The 16,784-nt window shown below is 53.4% G+C and overlaps 1 protein-coding gene across 1 annotated transcript in view; it reads left to right on the forward strand.

The window, feature by feature from the left end:
* PIP5K1C (phosphatidylinositol-4-phosphate 5-kinase, type I, gamma) overlaps positions 1–8,949 on the forward strand; it is a 57,632-nt gene extending 48,683 nt beyond the window's left edge. Inside the window, exons 10-17 of the mRNA XM_006869043.1 lie at positions 1,774–1,822; positions 4,688–4,772; positions 4,919–5,080; positions 5,251–5,389; positions 5,609–5,641; positions 6,022–6,126; positions 7,660–7,780; positions 8,788–8,949. Coding sequence (XP_006869105.1) covers positions 1,774–1,822; positions 4,688–4,772; positions 4,919–5,080; positions 5,251–5,389; positions 5,609–5,641; positions 6,022–6,126; positions 7,660–7,780; positions 8,788–8,949 — 856 coding nt within the window. The remainder of the gene's footprint in view (positions 1–1,773; positions 1,823–4,687; positions 4,773–4,918; positions 5,081–5,250; positions 5,390–5,608; positions 5,642–6,021; positions 6,127–7,659; positions 7,781–8,787) is intronic.
* Positions 8,950–16,784: the final 7,835 nt, after the last annotated feature.

Raw genomic sequence — 16,784 nt, forward strand, 5'->3', positions numbered from 1 at the left:
ACATTAAATGGGGGATGAAGCAGTCTCTGACAAATGGTGCCAGCCAAACTGAAATTCCATTTGCAGAAGAACGAGACAGAACCCGTATATCGCACCATTTACAAAATGAATCAAGGTGGGTGACCTAAATGTAAAACTCAGAACTGTAAAGATGATCAATGGAAAAAAAACAGACAAATTGAGGGGCCCTAATACGTCAGTACCAACTCATAGCCACCTTATGTACAATAGAACAAAACACTGCCGCCTCCTACGCCAACCTCAAAATTGTTGCTACGTTTGAGTTGATCGCTGCTGCCACTGTGCCAATCCATCTCGTTGGGGGTCTTCGTTTTCTCCAAGCCTTCACTTTACCAAACATGATGTCCTTCTCCAGGGTCTGGTCCTTCCTAATAATCTGTCCAAGGTATGAGAGACAAAGTCTGGCCATCCTGGCTTCTTCCCAGGAGCACTCTGGCTGTACTTCCAACACAGATGACTAGGACCTCCTAAAAATTAGACACTTAATGTGCATCAAAAGATTCCACCAAAAGAGTAGAAGGAGAACCCACAGACTGGGGAAAAGTTTTTTGTCAGTGACCTGTCACACAAGGACTTACCTCTAAAATTTATAGAACACTTCAACACCTCAACAAGAAAAAGACAATCCAATTAAAAATGGGCAGAGGACATGAAAAGACACGTCACCAAAGAAGATATTTAGGAGGCCAATACACATATGAAGAGATGCTCGCGATCTTGTTGTTGTTGTTGTTGTTGTTAAGTGCCATCGAGTCGGTTCCGACCCATAGCGATCTTGTTAGAGAGATGCAAATCAAAATACCCGTGTGATCTCTCACCCAAGCACTAATTGTTTTATGTCATCGAGTTGCTCCAAGTCATAGCAGGCCTGTATAGGGTTTCCAAGATGCTAAATTTTGACAGGAGCAGAAAACGTCATCTTTCTCCTGTGGAGTGGCTGGTGGATTAGAACTGCTGACCTTGCAGTTAGCAGCCCAACTCGTAACCCACTAGGCTGCCAGCACTCCTGTCTCACAGTTTATAGTTGCTAAGTGTAGTCAAGTCTGTTCAAACTCATAGCACCCGTGTATAGGGTTTCCAAGGAGCAGTTAGTGGGCTTGAACCACTGACCTTTCAGTTAGCAGTTAGTGCTCATCCTACAGCGCCTTAGCAGGAGTCTAGCCGGCTGTGGAGGACAGTCCTTGTCTCAGCATCTGTAGGCCCAGCGTTCTTGGGAGACCTCCATGTGTCTTGGCACCAACAGCAGTACTGCTGTCAAGTGCTGTGGAGTCGGTTCTGACTCAGTGAGCCTGCACAGGGGTTCCCCGGAGCAGCTGATATCACACTGACCTGTGGGCCAGTTCTTGTCCTACAGCACCACACCAGGACGCCAACAGCATGAAAAGCAAAGTTCAAAACTCGAAAACAGCCAATGCTACTGTCCTGACTGGAAAAGGAAGGGACAGTGTTGGCTTTTTGTCCCCTTCCTGTCTGTCTTCTCACTTCTTCCCCAGGACAAGGGTCAGGGGGATGGAGGAGGGGGCAGCTCAGTTCCTCACAGTGGGGTTGTCCCTCTAGCACACTGCTTACATGGGGAACAGATCCTTCTCTGGGGTGGCACTGCCCTGTGCATTATAGATAGTATCCCTGGTCTCCAGCCGTTCGATGCCAGTCATGATATCCACACATATCCTCTGGGGGCAGTGTTGCCCTGCGTGAGAACCCCCCTGCGTGGGAGGGCGTGCTGATGTTCTGGGCGTTTCATCTCTGCAGGTTCATCAAGAAGCTAGAACACACCTGGAAGGCTCTTGTACATGATGGGGTAAGCATCATTCATTCATTCAGTCCCTACCACCCCTCACCCTCAGAGTAAGGACTGAGGGACAAGGTGGACCTTGTCCCCCCTCCCTGGAGGCACTGTAACTCAGGGTCCCCCACTGAGGCAGCCAAAACACCCCCTGTGGTCAAGGTCAGACCATTGTGGGCAGGCCCCCAGGCTGAGTTTGGCAGGGTTCCTGAGGAATCATTTGTTCCAGTACATCAGGGGTGTGGGGGCCATGGAGCAGCCTGGTGGGCCTCAAGGGGCAGCACCACTGGCCTCTGATACTGTTTTGGCGTTGGGGTTCAGGCCCAGCGTGGGTAGATCTCAGAAAAACTACTCATTGATATGTAAATGTTAACCAGGAATACTGGCAGCCCAGTCTTTAAAATTGGGAGTGCCATAGCTTATAGCTCCTATAAGGAGCTCTGGTAGTGTAGTGGTTACAAATTGGGCTGCGAACCTTAAGGTCAGCGGTTCGAAACTACCAGCTGCTCTGCGGGAGAAAGATCAGGATTTCTACTCCCGCAAAGATTTACACCCTCGGAAACCCTGTACAGGGTCGCTATGGGTCGGAACCGACTCGATGGCACTTAACAACAACAACATAGCTCCCATGGTAAGCACTGGATGGCCAACTACAAGGTCCATGGTTTGAGCCCGCCAGCCGTTCTCTGGGCAGACGATGAGGCTTTCTGCTTCCCCAAAGATTTAAAGCCTTGGAAACCCTATACAGGGTCGTGGTGAGCCCTAACCAATTTGATGGCACTTACCAAGCAAGTCTTTAAAAAGTAACGGACCCTGAGTGCTAGCCCTGTGTGGGCCCAACACCTAGCCATGCCTCAGCATAAGACCAGCCCCCCACTGAAGGGCCCTGTCCCCAGCCAGCTCCAGGCACCCGAGGAGTATCAGACCAATTCTTACTCAAGTGTTGAGGACTCTTAGTATGGCTGCAGTCTATAAAATTGGAGATCTCAGCAAGCTCCCCCTTGCTCCTCTGAGGAGCATTTTGGGGGCAAACAGGCGTGTCCAGCCAGTGTGTGCATAGAAAAGGGCATGGCTGTGTGCCAATAAAACTTTATTTATAAAAGTTGGCAGCCACTGCAGTTTGTAGTTTGTTAGCCCCTGTTTGAGAGAAACCCTCTGACTTTTTTATTTTAACATCTGCTTATTCATTTAAGGAGCTCTGGTGGTACAGCAGTTAGCACCTACCGACAGGTCAGCAGTTCAAACCCACACAACGACTTTTCAGGAGAAGGTCTGATGACTGGTTCTTGTAAATATTGTTGTTGTTAGATGCTGTCCTGTTAGTTCCAACTCATAGCAACCCGGGACACAACAGAACCAAACATTGCCTGGTCCTGAGCTGTCCCCGGTCACTGCTATGTATGAATCCATTGTTGCTGCTACTACGTCAGCCTATCTTGTTGAAGGGTCTTCCTCTTTTTCACTGACCCTCCACTTTACCAAGCATGATGTCCTTCTTCAGGGACTGGTCCTTCCTGACAAAATGTCCAGAAACAGGAGAGACAGCCTAGGAACGCTAAGGGGCAGGTCTACTCTATCACATGACCTCCCTACAAGTTGGAAGCAACTGACAAGAAGTTACTCATTTCCTTCTTTGAATAGGTTTTTGTTAACATGGTTCACACCCCCCAAAAATACAAACAAATTTAGTTTCACATCTACTAATTCAACCATGCTCTGAGTGAAAATATTTTGGGAGGCGGGGAGCCATGAAGTGATCTCAGCAGCCCCTCAAAGGCCAAGAGTAAGGTGCTCTGTATAGAACCTTTGCATTGTATTAGGTCTTGTAAGTCATCTAGACATGATTTGAAGAACAAAGAGGGAGGTTTCAAAATGTTCATGGAAAAATGGAATGAAAGGATAGTAGAATTTTTCCACGAACTTTTTGAAGCCCCCTTGTATATAGTAGAGTGTGTGTAGGTTATATGTAAATACAACATAATTTTATATGGGGGACTTGAGACTCCTGGGATTTGAGTATCCGCAGGGGTCCTGGAAGTAGTCCGCCTCAGATACCAAGGGATGATACCGGATTATCAGGACCATCCCTCCCCAAGGCAATGCCTGTCCCCCATCTCTTAGATCCCACTCTGGCAGAGATGTCAACTGTGGTCCTTACTGTGTGTGTGATGACAGGCTTTCTTTTTAGAACCGAAGTAGGTTTACAGAAAAACAGTCAAACGTTGAGAGTCCCACATGCTGCCCGCCTGGCTTACTGCTCTCCCTGCTGGTTTTGCGGCTGTTAGTGGTCTCCTAGTCCTGCCTCACAGAGACCCCACTCACAACGCTCAACAGAACACTGCTGGGACCTGCACCAACCCCAGATCCAGTTTGCTGATTGGACTATTGAGATCTGGGGGTTTTTCCTGGGCTGGTTTTCAGAAGGCCATGTTAAGTGCTGTCAAGTCAGCAACCCTGTATAGGGTTTCCGAGGTGCAGCTACCGACCTTGAGGCTCGAGGTCCAGTGCTGATCCTATAGTGCCATGCCAGGAGTTCCTTCTTCCTACGTGGGCTTAATCTGGAAATGCCACCAACACCTGTCCAGAGTCCTAGCCACACGCCAGCCCCCAGGGACAGGGGAAGTGCTTGCATTTTGTGTTGGTTATAACTGATGAGCCTCTATTGACACGATTATTAACTAGAACCCTTTGGTTTCTTTGGGGCTCCCGGTTGTGTTGCCGGGGCCTGTGTGTGTGTACTCACCATCACATGATCTCACACCGGTCTCACTGCCCTCTGCCCATCTCCTAGACCCCACAACCAGGGCTTCATCTGATTTTGTGTCCCATGGAGTAGCCCTCGGTGCCTCCCCTCACTGTCCCACCTCGCTTCTCCCCTAGGACACAGTTTCTGTCCACCGTCCCAGTTTCTATGCTGAGCGTTTCTTCAAGTTCATGAGCAACACGGTCTTCCGGAAGACCTCCTGTAAGTGACCCGCCCCTAGATGGAGAGGGGGGCTCAGGGCTCTGTCCTGCTGGGCATAAAATGGAGCCCACACGTGTTCTCGGTCTCGGCTCCTGTCTTCATGCCTCAGTGTCCTCTGCACAGCACTGACTGCCCTCCCTCCACAGCTCTGAAGTCCTCACCGTCCAAAAAGGGCCGAGGGGCCCTGCTGGCTGTCAAGCCCCTGGGCCCCACGGCCGCCTTCTCAGCCAGCCAGATCCCCAGCGAGCGGGAGGATGCGCAGTACGACCTGCGCGGGGCCCGCAGCTACCCCACGCTTGAGGACGAAGGTAACCGGGAGGCGCAGGGAGCCATCACAGATGGTGACACATCCAAGGGCTGCATGCACCTTTGGCCTGGGAGTAGAGGATCCCTGGTGTAGATGGGCAGTGTGGGCGGGGCCCTGAGACCTGGGGGTGGTGGGTGGGTATCCCAGAGTGCTGTGCGTGCCCTCCTGCAGGCCGGCCCGACCTGCTGCCCTGCACACCACCCTCCTTCGAAGAAGCCACCACCGCCTCCATCGCCACCACCCTTTCGTCCACCTCCCTGTCCATTCCTGAGCGGTCGCCATCAGAGACGTCAGAGCAGCCACGGTACAGGTGGGCTCTTGCGGGTCTATGGGACTTGAGGGTGTTTGGGACTTGGGGGTGGGGGAGGTACATAGGGCAGAGCAATAACGCTACAGGTGGGCGTGGACGTCGTTGAGGGATTAGGGGCAGGGCAGCAAGTAGTGGGAGGGGCAGAAGTGCAGAAGTCTTACGGAGGTAGGGGTGAGTGGTCACCCCTTCACCCACTTCTGCGTGTGTCTTTCTGCACAGGCGTCGCACTCAGTCCGCCGGACAGGATGGCCGGTGAGGCCCCTACCCTTATCCTCCCCTCCTTCCCCCTGGGCTCCCCTCTCGCGCTGTGCCTTTTCCCCAACACCACTCATCTTTGCTTCCTTCCCACGCTGGACTCTCCTATCCACTGACCTCTCCTCCCTGCTCCTTCTCTCCCCTTTGTACCTGGGGCTCCTCTCTCCTCTTCCCCTTCTGCCTCCCCTGGGCTTCCCCCCTTCCATCCCACTGTGGTCCCCATCCTTTGTCCCTGAGCCTGAGAGTCTTGGGGCCAGGCCAACCTGAGGAAACTCAGAATGCTGGCCAGGGGTACCCAGAGATGGTGCGTCATATGGGCTGGGACCTGGGGGCGAGGGTCAGGAAGACACCCTGAGGTGCTGTCCCGCTGCCTTCAGGCCCCAGGAGGAGGTCCCTGTGGACGAGGACCTGCAGCAGATCACAGTGCAGGTGGAGCCCACGTGCAGCGTGGAGATTGTAGTCCCCAAGGTGGTGGATGCAGGGTGAGTGGCCATCAGCTCCCCCACTGCCCAGACCCCTTCTTCACCTCAGCCTGATGCCTCCACCTCTTTGCTCCCTCCAATTATTCTCCCCATCCTAAAGGTCCAAGGTGGCCTCCACCTTCATGTCTGCATCCCTCCCCACTGGTGGAGAGGGAACAGAGCAGTCAAAAGTACTCAGAATATGGACACATAATTTCTTTTCAAACCCATTGGCCAGGCTCAGTCACATGGTCACACTTGACAGCAAGGCAGGCTGGGAAATGTAGTCCACTCAGCAGTGCTAGGGCTCTGTTGTTGTTGTTATTAAAGTGCTGTTGAGTCGGTTCCGACCCATAGCGACCCTATATAGGGTTTCCAAGGAGTGACTGGTGAGCTTGAACAACCAGAGAAGCGGTAGGTTGTTGGGATTGTGGAGGTGGGCTTCGTTTAGATACCTCCCTCATCTGCCGGTTAAGATGGTAAACTGTAAAGTCGGTTAGGCTGGCTGCTCCTTGGAAACCCTGTACACAGTCTCTGTACAGGGTCGCTATGAGTCGGATCCCAACTCGGCGGCACTTAGCAACAACATCTGCCACCAGAGCTGTGAACAACAGTAGTGATGATCTCAATTCTTTACTTCTCGTCAGCCATCTGGAGGGTTTTTGTCCTTTCTCTCCTCACCTAGCCCTGTTTTGCCCTCTTTCTTAGCTTGCAAGAAACGATGATGAATCTGGGCTTAGTTTCTTGATTCTGTTATGATTTTACTTCATTAACTTCCAACTTATTCTGTGAGCCCTCAACTACCTGTTGTCTATTTTCTGGTTTAGTTTCTTTTTATCCAGTTTAGTCTGAGGACTTCGATTCTTTCTTTTTTCCCCTTTCTTTAATGAGGAGGGTCTTTAAAGGGAATGCATGTATTTCTCTGTGAGGATTGCTTTTACTGCATCTCACAGGGTCTGACGTGAAGAAAGTCATCTGTTTACTGACATGAGTAGTCATTTTCATTTTCTTTTTAAGGCTGTGGTTCTCAACCATTCAAGGGCAGCTTTGCCACCCAGGGGACACTGGGAAGTGTCTTGGAGCGTTTGTGGCTGTCATAACTAGGGATGTTGTTGTTGTTGTTGTTGTTATGTGCCATGGAGTCCGTTCTGACTCATAGCGACCCTGTACAGGGTTTCCGAGGCTGTAAAGCTTTACAGGAGAAGAAAGCCTCATCTTTCTCCTGTGGAACAGCTGGTAGTTTCAAACTGCTGACTCATAACCACTATAATACCAGAGCTCCTTAACTAGGAATGGGAGTTAAAAATTCTTGAGGACTTTCTCAACTTCCAACAATTTACAGATTTTTTTGCTCATCTTTCCAGTACTTGGTTCTAATTTTATTGAATCTTTATTTAAAAAAAAAAAAAAAAAAAATGCCTGTAAAGTCTCAGTTTGAATGCCCTGCAGTAGATCTGGGGGGCACGGAGAAGCTGGAAGCACCCACAGGCTAGGTCTTGGGAGGTGGGTGCTGCTGAGATAGCTGCCCTGGACACCCGTGTCATCTGTCCTCAGGGGGGAGGCTCCCTCTGCCTGCGCCTCAGCTGCTGCGGAAGTGGAGACCACCAGCCAGGCCTCAGAGCCTGCTAGCCAGGCCTCGGATGAGGACGACGCCCCAGCCACCGACATCTACTTTGTAAGTGTCCCGGTGGTTTCCACCTCTGGGCCCTGTGGGCCCGAAACACAAATCCTCTCTCTCTCACCATTACAGGAAAACATGGGCTCACAGACCCACCCAGTCGCATTCTGTCACAGGCACAGCGGACACTCACCCACACACAGACACACACACCTTCACCCGTGTACACGGTCTCCTGCGCGCACACTTTCACAGGCACAGGTGCACACACACTCAGACATTTGCACACACCCGTGCGCACACACAGGGCCGGCGCCCAGGTCCTTTGTCACACACTCACAGAGTGAGGTACCTTCTGTTCCTTCCCCAGGCTCGGCAGCTCTGAGGCCCCGTGGTGCCCAGCAGGGCCACCTGTTCCCCAGGGTCCTGGGGCCTGCAGGGTTGGAATGACAAAGCTCTTCCCCCCTCTCTGTGGTGGGTTCTGTTCTCGAGGCGAGCACAGAAACTTCCAGAAAAGCAGGTTCACTTGTCTGAGAGCACATGGCGAGTGGGCTCCTGCTGCCTGCTCTGTGGACCGAGGGGCACAGATCTGTGGACTGATGGGCCCTCACTCTTTCTGCCTCTCCTACTGGTAACTGGAGATGCCTGGCTGAAGCCTAGGGGTGTGGTGGGCCCAGCCTAGTGATTCCCTGATGGAAGACCTCTGGTCGCCTCCTCCCTGGCGCTGCACACCCAGAGAGATGGCAGCTGGGCCAGCCTTCAGCTCAGGGACTGATGTGGCGAGCATGCCCCCCCCACCCCCCATCTCACTGCTTCTCACTAACGCGCCTGCTCCCTGTGCACTGGGTAATGCCCATCTCTCAGCAGTGCCCAGCCCACACCCGGAGCGCCCAGTCTCCCCCATCTCCCACCTTCCTTCTCCATCCTTCCCCACCCCCACATAGTCTGCCCTGTGCATCTTCGTCTGTGTCCCTCCTGCTCTGTCCCGCCTGCTGCCTGCCACCCGGCCCCCACCTCACCTCTTCCTCTGTTCTCCTTCCTCCTGCCCGGCCCCCGCCCTCCAGTTCACGGACGGGAGGTACTGGATGTACTCAGCCCGCCATCGCCGCCTGCGGGCCGTGACGCCGAGCTCCTCGGGGACTGTAAGTGACCGCTGCCGGCCCCCCGGGGACAAGGGTCCCTGGTCTTGGCCTTCGGTGTACTGCCTGGCGGTCCCTGGTCTTTGAGGGTACTTCGGGGAACACATTGTGTGGCTGGCATGGTTGGATGCACACAGCACCACATATGTGTGTAGTGGGTATGTGAGTTTGATGACAGTGTGTCCTGTCTGAATGGAGGCCTGGTGTGGGGGTCTATCTCTGACCCCAGCCTGTGCCCCCAGCCCACATCTGCCCCTCACCCAGCCATCCATGGACGGGCAGACAGCCACACAGTAGACGTGTCTCTATGTTGAGACCTAGGTAACAGTTCCCCAAGAGGGCATGTGCCCCCTGCACAGGGACAGTCCCTTGGGGCAGCTGAGGGGCAGAGGAGGTGGCAGCTGGTATACTCGGTACCCGCATCACAGAGGAGAAGCAGGGATCGGACACAGTCCAGATCACGTTCATTCTCCCAGGCGGGCCCTCAGTCTCTCAGACACTCACCCAGTGGGCTCAGGGCCATGGTGTGGAACTACCAGTGCCCGTGGTTGTAAGTGAAGAAATGGGCCCCAAGTGGTTCAGGGACTTGCCGAGAGCCACACAGTGAGGTGGGGGCAGGGATAGGCTCAGGTGGACTGTGGTAGAGAAGTCCCTCAGGACTGCCCGCCAGACCCCATTCACAAACCTCAGCTGCCCCACAGGTCACTCTCAGCACCACATTGGGCTTGTGAGCAGCAAGGGCTGGGTCGCCTGGCATGGTGGACCCAGACTTTGAGAGACGTCTCCTTGTGTTCGTAGAGAAAGCCGGCAGGGGTCAGGGCCGCCTGCGGGGATTGCAAGGGCGGGGGTCACGCAGGTGCGAGATAGCCAGGAGAGAAGAGACCTTGAGATCTGTGTTTGTGAGCCACCATGGGACCCCCGTGTCTACCTTGCCCAGTGGACACTGAGGAGCCAATGTGTCCAGGGTTTGTGGGGGGCAGGTCCAGGCTCCCCTATAGTCCAGTCAGCTGCACCACCCAGGAGAGAATCTAAGCAGCCCCCCGAGCCCCATGCTGTAACAGTAAGGTGCTCAGATGCTATTCAGAAGTTTGGTGGTTTGAACCCACTCAGTGGCTCCAAGGAAGAAAGGCCTGGTGATCTTCTCCCATAAAAATGGCAGCTGAGGAAATGGGCAGGTTTCCTGTCACGTGGGGTCTTCATGACCTGGAGTCAGCTGCAGGGCATCCAGTAACCACCTGACATGGGGTTTGCTCTGAGCCCCAGCACACCCATCAGCCAATATTGAGCACCTACTGCATACTGCCCTATGTCCAGCCCTGGGGACAAGCTGGCCCCACTCCCGGCCTTCCCACAAGGGCCGGGGGCAGACTTGCGCCGTTGGTACTGAGTTTGTGTTTGTGGTCAGGTGCTGTGTCGGGCCCCCATGGGTGAGTGGACATGACCAGATGCCCATGCCTGTGGAAAGGGCTTGAGCCAGGACTCCCTGGGCAGAGGCAGTAGTGAAGTCTCATGGTTCAGCCGAGGCCTGTATATGTGTGTGTGTGTGGGGGGGGGCGGGCTGTTCCTCAAAGGAGGGCTATGAAGAATCAGCACCTGTTGGCAGAGTGTGTGGGGAGCCAAGCAGCTCTTGGCCATGGATGGGTCACAAGAGATATGGGAAGAGGGTGTGCCAGGCTCTCTAGGCCAGGTGGGCGGAGCCGATATAACCCAGATCAAGGAGGGGCAGGGGGACCTTGGGTGCCCTGCTGGACTTGATCTCAATGGTGGTGTGTGCTTAGGTCAGGCACCTTGAGTGGAGGCCGGGTCAGTGTGTCAGTCCACAGGTCTCTATACCTCAAGAGGCAGCCAGTAGTGGGGAGGTGGCTCAGGGAGGGTAGCAGGGGGCAGGAAGGAGGAGGAGACCGTGTCTGTCTCCTGTGCTCTCTCCCCATCTCAGATCCAGGCCCAGATGGTCCCTGCTGCTTGCTGAGGGCCTGGACTTACCCATTGCCCTCATGGCAGGGGGTCTCCTGGGCTCTCAGGAGGTAGTGGAAGACCAAGGGTCTCCCTAGGCCCTACAACAAACGTGCTGTCTGCTTTTGGGTGCTTAGGTAGATCCAGGTTGGCGGAGGGACCTGGCTGGCCACAGGTGCCTGTCCCTAATAGCTCCCAAACAGCTGGAAAATGGTCATATTCCATGACTCACTGTCATGGGGCCTCCCAGGATTGCCTCACCCCTGACCCCTGAGGTTGGTGCTAGGCCTCATCTGGGGATTGCCCTGTTCCCTAGATTGCCGGCAGGTCAGGCAGGACAGGGGAGGGTTCGAGGGAGGCCATCGCTAGCCTGCCGTCCACTGTGCCGCCTGCCTTGCGTGAACTAATCGCCTCCCTGCGTGACCCTGCTACCCTACCTCCATGATCTTGCTGCCCTCGCCAAGCCTAGAAGCTGCCCCAGGTGGGGACAGGTTCGCCTTCGGGTTGTGGGGGGCTCACCCGCTGTGGGGGATCCGCCTCTTTTATGTTCTCCTCTCTTCTCTCTTCCTCCTCTCTTTCTCTTGCACCTCCTCTCACCCTGCCTTCTGCCTGCTCTTCTTGCACGTGCCGCCCGCCCGCCCACCTGCCCGCCCGCCCGCAGCCCACCGACGAGAGGTGCTGGGTGTACTCCCCGCTCCACTATAGCACGCAGGCCCAGCCGGCCTCCGACGGCGAGAGCGACACAGTAAGTCAGGTCTATCTACCAGGGAGGACCCCAGAGCTTGGCCCGAAATGCCCCAGGTGACAGGCGGGGAAACTGAGGCAGAGGGAGTGCTCTCCTGGAGTCCCTGGGTGACACAGATGGTGAATTGCTTCACTGCTAATTGACTGGTTGTAGGTTTAAGTCCACCCCGAGGCGCCAAGGAAGAAAGGCCTGGTGATCTTCTAAAAAGTCAGCGACTGAAAACGCTGCGGAGTCCAGTTCTGCTCTGACACACAGGGTCCCTAGCATTGGGACCGACTCGGTGACTGACACCTTGTCACTGATCCTGAAGCAGTAGCTCAGGGAGGCGGGGTCCCGAGCAGAAAGCCACATGAACGCCAGCATCAGAGGGGGCAGGACAACTCTGGCCACCTGGCTGTGGCTGTGGGGGTCCCAGCAAGGGTGAGTCTCTGTGTCCCAACCTTCCTGACCACCTTCACCTACTCCCTCTTGCCTTTTCCAGTAACTTCTATGCAGACCCCCACCCAGAACCAAGGGACCGCTGCTGCCCCGGCCACTGCCTGGAGCCACCGCTCACAGGACCTCACGGCCCCCCAGAGCCCCAGTCGTCATCGTCCTCCCCTCCTGAACAGAGTCGGGCAGCTGAGCTCCTCTCCGCCTGACGGGCCCCCCTGTGGTACTTTGAGCTGCCCACATGGAAATCATGTTTACTTTGGGTCCTCACTCTGCACACGGACGCCAGCACAGCGGTGCTTTTTAAATTTAGGAAACACAAAACAAAAAGGTGGGAAAGGCATGGTCCACTCCACAGCACGACTTGGGCGGCCGACTGGCTGGGGGCCCTCCGAGGAGTTCACTGGGGTGGGTGCCTGGAAGGTGAAATGCCTTGGAGGTCTCCCTTGTGCACAGAAACTGCTCCTAGAGGCCTCCCATCACTCCACCCAGAAGGCTCCTCAGTATGGACAAGCAGACCAGACCACTCTCCCACCTCCGACTCAGGTGTCCCCCACCGCATTCCGGGTGATCCCTGAGCAAGACTCTCCAGGCAGTACGACCGGATGACCTGCCACCCTACCCCACCCCACCTTGAGTCCCAGGATGGATCACATGGACATCAGGGAGCCGGGCCCCGGCTGTCATGGTGGCCACTCTGTGGAGCTCAGGACTGTGAGTCTTCCTTCTGCCCACATGGGGGCCATGGTTGGCAGGACTCAGCCTCCACGGAGACTCCAGAAGTGATGGGTGGACCCCCCCCCCCCCAGCAGCCTCAGGCAGACCCAGGGACCAGGAGACAACAGACAAGCGCTGTCTCTTTGAAGTGCTGAAGCCGCCACCACCCTTGCAGGTTGGCACGGGAGCAAATTTACAGCCAGACCTTGGCCCCTTGGCCCCCTGTTTCCTCAGGAGCCACGCTGCCCAACGGCTCAGTAACATCAGAGCCCACCCAGTTAAAGGGGCTGCCCCACCTACGTTGCCCCCCCTTCCCTGGAAGTCTCAGAGTGGGCTTGGCTGGGAAGCCTCCGGGGACGGCCCCTTGCGTAGCGGGCTGAGTCAGCCCAAAGACGTGCTGCTCCACGGATTGCTTTTGAAACCCTTTGTGAGCACCAGAGAATGCTGCTTCCTTCTTGCTGTCTCTTCTGAGCACTTGGTGGAACCAAGTGGCCACGGGCACTGTCTGCAGCACCCTGAGCTGTTGGAACCCTAGGCTGCACCCACTCTGACCCACTGGGGCCGGCGGCCAGCATGGCTTAGGGATGATCCTTGTTGGAGCCAGCCTGCCTGGAGTCCCCTGGACACCTGGAATCCCCTCCAGGCCCAGAGACCTGATGCAGAGGACATGGATCCGGTTAGAGGTGACCCAGGAGCAATAGACAGTCTCCGCGGCATCCTCAGCCACCAAGACCTTTGTCACACTTGTGTCCTGCAAATCAGGAGGGCAGCGGCCAGTGTGGCCCCATCATGTACACCTCAGAGTGGACACCCCCCCTCTCAGGCCGACAGGGTCCCTCTCTCCAGGTTCACCAAGTGAGTCAGGTAGCAACATGTGCGTGGGTCAGGCTGTGACACGGACGCCCCCTTGTGGCAGAAATCTGCAAGTCTCCACGGGTGTCTTGACATTTCTGTATGTGTGTGAGTCATGCAGAGCCCTCTGGAGCCCTGTTCTGTGTTAGTTGCATTTTTGTTCCTTTGCGGACCACTGAAGGTGAAGGAACGGGGGAATACACCTGTGTTCCACAGATGGTGCCAAGAGACAGCATCTCTTTGTTATTCAGGGGACAGGGGACAGGGGACGGGGAGGAGACAAGGCCTATTTATAATGGTTGTTGAATTCCTTACCTTCCGAAGACCCCTAAAGAGGAAGGTCCCTGGGCCCACCTGTGGTTCCTTCTCCCCTCCTCCCCCTCAATGTAGAACCTTGTAAATACCTTCACAGCTGACAAGTCCTCCCTCTCCTGGATTGTTTTTTTGATGGCCACTCACTAAGGAAGTGGATATGATTGTACTGTAAAAACTTAACGGTGTTTTCTCCAAGACTGATGAGGGGGAAGCTGCTCTGTGGCCCCTACCAGCTTCCGTTCTCCCCCTCCCTCCCTCCCTCCCTCCCTCCCTCTTCTACATGGCCCAGTGCAATACTCCCACCCACCTGGGGGGGTCTTTTGCCATGGTACTGTCGCTGCAGCCCCTCGGTCCCCAGCCCAGGACAAACACTGCACCGCACCCCACCTCTGCCCACCTCTGTCTTTCTGGCGGTTCAGTTGTATCGCCTGGCACACTCCAACCACCTTTTTGTGGCCGAACTGATCGCGAAACAAGATGAAACTGTAAACCTTGTGTGTCTTGACTCTTTAACGGGGGTGGGGGTGGGGGGGGTCCTGTGTTCTCAGGTCCTTGGGGTCTGGTTTGCGACAATCTAGAGTGCAGTGTCCTTTAGCTCATATGGGGATGTCACCTCATTCGAACCCAGAGCCTGGGCACCCCATCACTGCGCATCCCCGAATAACACTCGGATGCAATCCCCTTCCTTGCCAGTCCACCCCGTCAGTCTCGCTGCCCCTGCCCCTCCCCCTTTTTATGTTGAAGAGATCTCTTGAATAAATTGGGTAATCAAGCATCGATCCTTCTCTCTCTCTTTGCCTCTTCGTGGGTTACCTCGGTTGACTGGGGGATCTGAGGACTGAATGTGAAACAGACACTCAGAGCAAAAAAAATCTTAGAATTTTCAAATGATAATAAGACCCAAACATTGCAATGTCTGGGGTTGCCTTTGGGTTCTGGATCAGCTCCCCAAAACTTTTAAAGCTGCTGAGCCCAAAGGAACAAGTACTCTGAAGTCTTTATTGGTTGGGCCAGCATTGCCCAAGTTCAATAATGTATGGAATCCCTGGGTAGTTGTTGTTTGGTGCCATCAAGTCGGTACTGACTCATAGCGACCCTGTGCACAACAGAATAAAAAACTGCCCGGTCCTGAGCCAACTTCACAATCATTGTACCTGAGCCCATCGCTGCCGCCACTTTGCCAATCCATCTTGTTAGGGGTCTTCCTCTTTTTTTCCGACCCTCCTCTTTACCAAACAGGATATCCTTCTCTAGAGACTGGTCCTTCCTGAAAATATGTCTGAAGTATGAGAAACGAAGTCTGACCATTCTGGCTTCCAAGAAGCACTCTAACTGTACTTCTTCCAACACTGATCTCTTTGTTTTTTTGGCAGCCCATGGTACTTTTAATATTCTCCTCCCAAACCATAACTCAAATGCATCAAGTTTTCTACGGTCTTCCTGATTCCCTGTACAACTTTCACATTGATATGAGGCTATCGATAATACCATGGCTTGAGTCAGGCGTACCTTAGTATTCTTAACTGATATCTTTGCTCTTCAACACTTTAAATGTCTTGTGCTGCAAATTTGCCTGATGCAATACGTTGTTTGATTTCTTGACTGCTTCTTCCATGAGTGTTGATGGTTGATCTGAACCAAATGAAGTCTTTGACAACTTCAGTCTTTTTTCATCATTGGTATGGATTTTGTTTATTGGTCTAGTGGTGAAGATTTTTGTTTTCTTTACATTGAGGTGTGCAACCCATACTGAAGGATGTGGCTTTGATCTTCATCAGTAAGTATTTTAAGTCCTTTCAATTTCAGCAAGCAAGGTTGTATCAGCTACATATTGCAGGTTGTTAATGGGTTTTCCTCCAATCCTGATGACACGTTTTTCTTCACCTAATCCAGTTTCTCAGATTATTTGCTCAGCATACAGCTTGAATAAGTATGGTGAAAATACAACCCTGGCACACACCTTTCCTAATTTTAAACCATTCGGTGGTCCTTGTTCTGTTCAAACTACTGCCTCCTGGTCTATGTACAGGTTCCTCATGAGCAGAGTCAAGTGTTCCGGAATACTCATACTTCGCAATGTTGTCCATAGCTCGTCACGATCCACACAATCTAAAGCCTTTGCATAGTCAATAAAGCACAGGTAAACATCTTTCTGGTATTCTCTGCTTTCATCCAAGATCTATTTGGTGTCAGCAGTGATATATGCCTTGTTCCATATCTTCTACTGAAACTGACTTGAACCTCTGGAAGTTTTCTGTCAATGTATGCTTGCAGCCATTTCTATATTACTTTTAATAAAACTACTCGCATGGGATATCAATGATACTGTCCGATGATTTCTGCATTCCATTGGGTCACCTCTATTTGGAATGGGCACAAATACGGATCTCTTCTAGTTGGCCAGGTAGCTGTCTTCCAAATTTCTTGGCATAGATGAGTGAGTGCCTCCAGTGCTGTATCAGTTTGTTGAAAGATTTCAATTTGTAATCCATGAATACCCAGAGCCTTGTTCTTTGCCAATGTCTCAGTGCACCTTGGACTTCTTCCTTCAGGATCCTTTGCTCTTTTTTTTCTTAAATGTTTTATTGTGAATTATGTGGTAGTTTACATGGGAGAACATTAGTTTTACATTCATTCTATCGTATAATCGTCTCATTGCCATGGTTACAAGGATCCCCTCCATGTAATCCTTCCCCCGTACCCTCCAGGTTTTCAGCACACAGTCGCTCTCCCTCTCTGGATCTAAAGTCTCCAGCTGCTCCATCGCCCCACGTCATCATCTCTGCCTCCATTTTAGGCATCACTGCTTCTCTGGGTAGGGTCCCACTCTCTGCTCTTCTCCGTTGATGGTCCTAGGGACCTCCGTGCCTAGACTGAAAAGTTAATCATTCCCCTCCTTGCTATAAAA

This window comes from Chrysochloris asiatica, unplaced genomic scaffold, assembly GCF_000296735.1.
Source record: "Chrysochloris asiatica unplaced genomic scaffold, ChrAsi1.0 scaffold00125, whole genome shotgun sequence".
In the NCBI taxonomy this organism is placed as follows: domain Eukaryota; kingdom Metazoa; phylum Chordata; class Mammalia; order Afrosoricida; family Chrysochloridae; genus Chrysochloris; species Chrysochloris asiatica.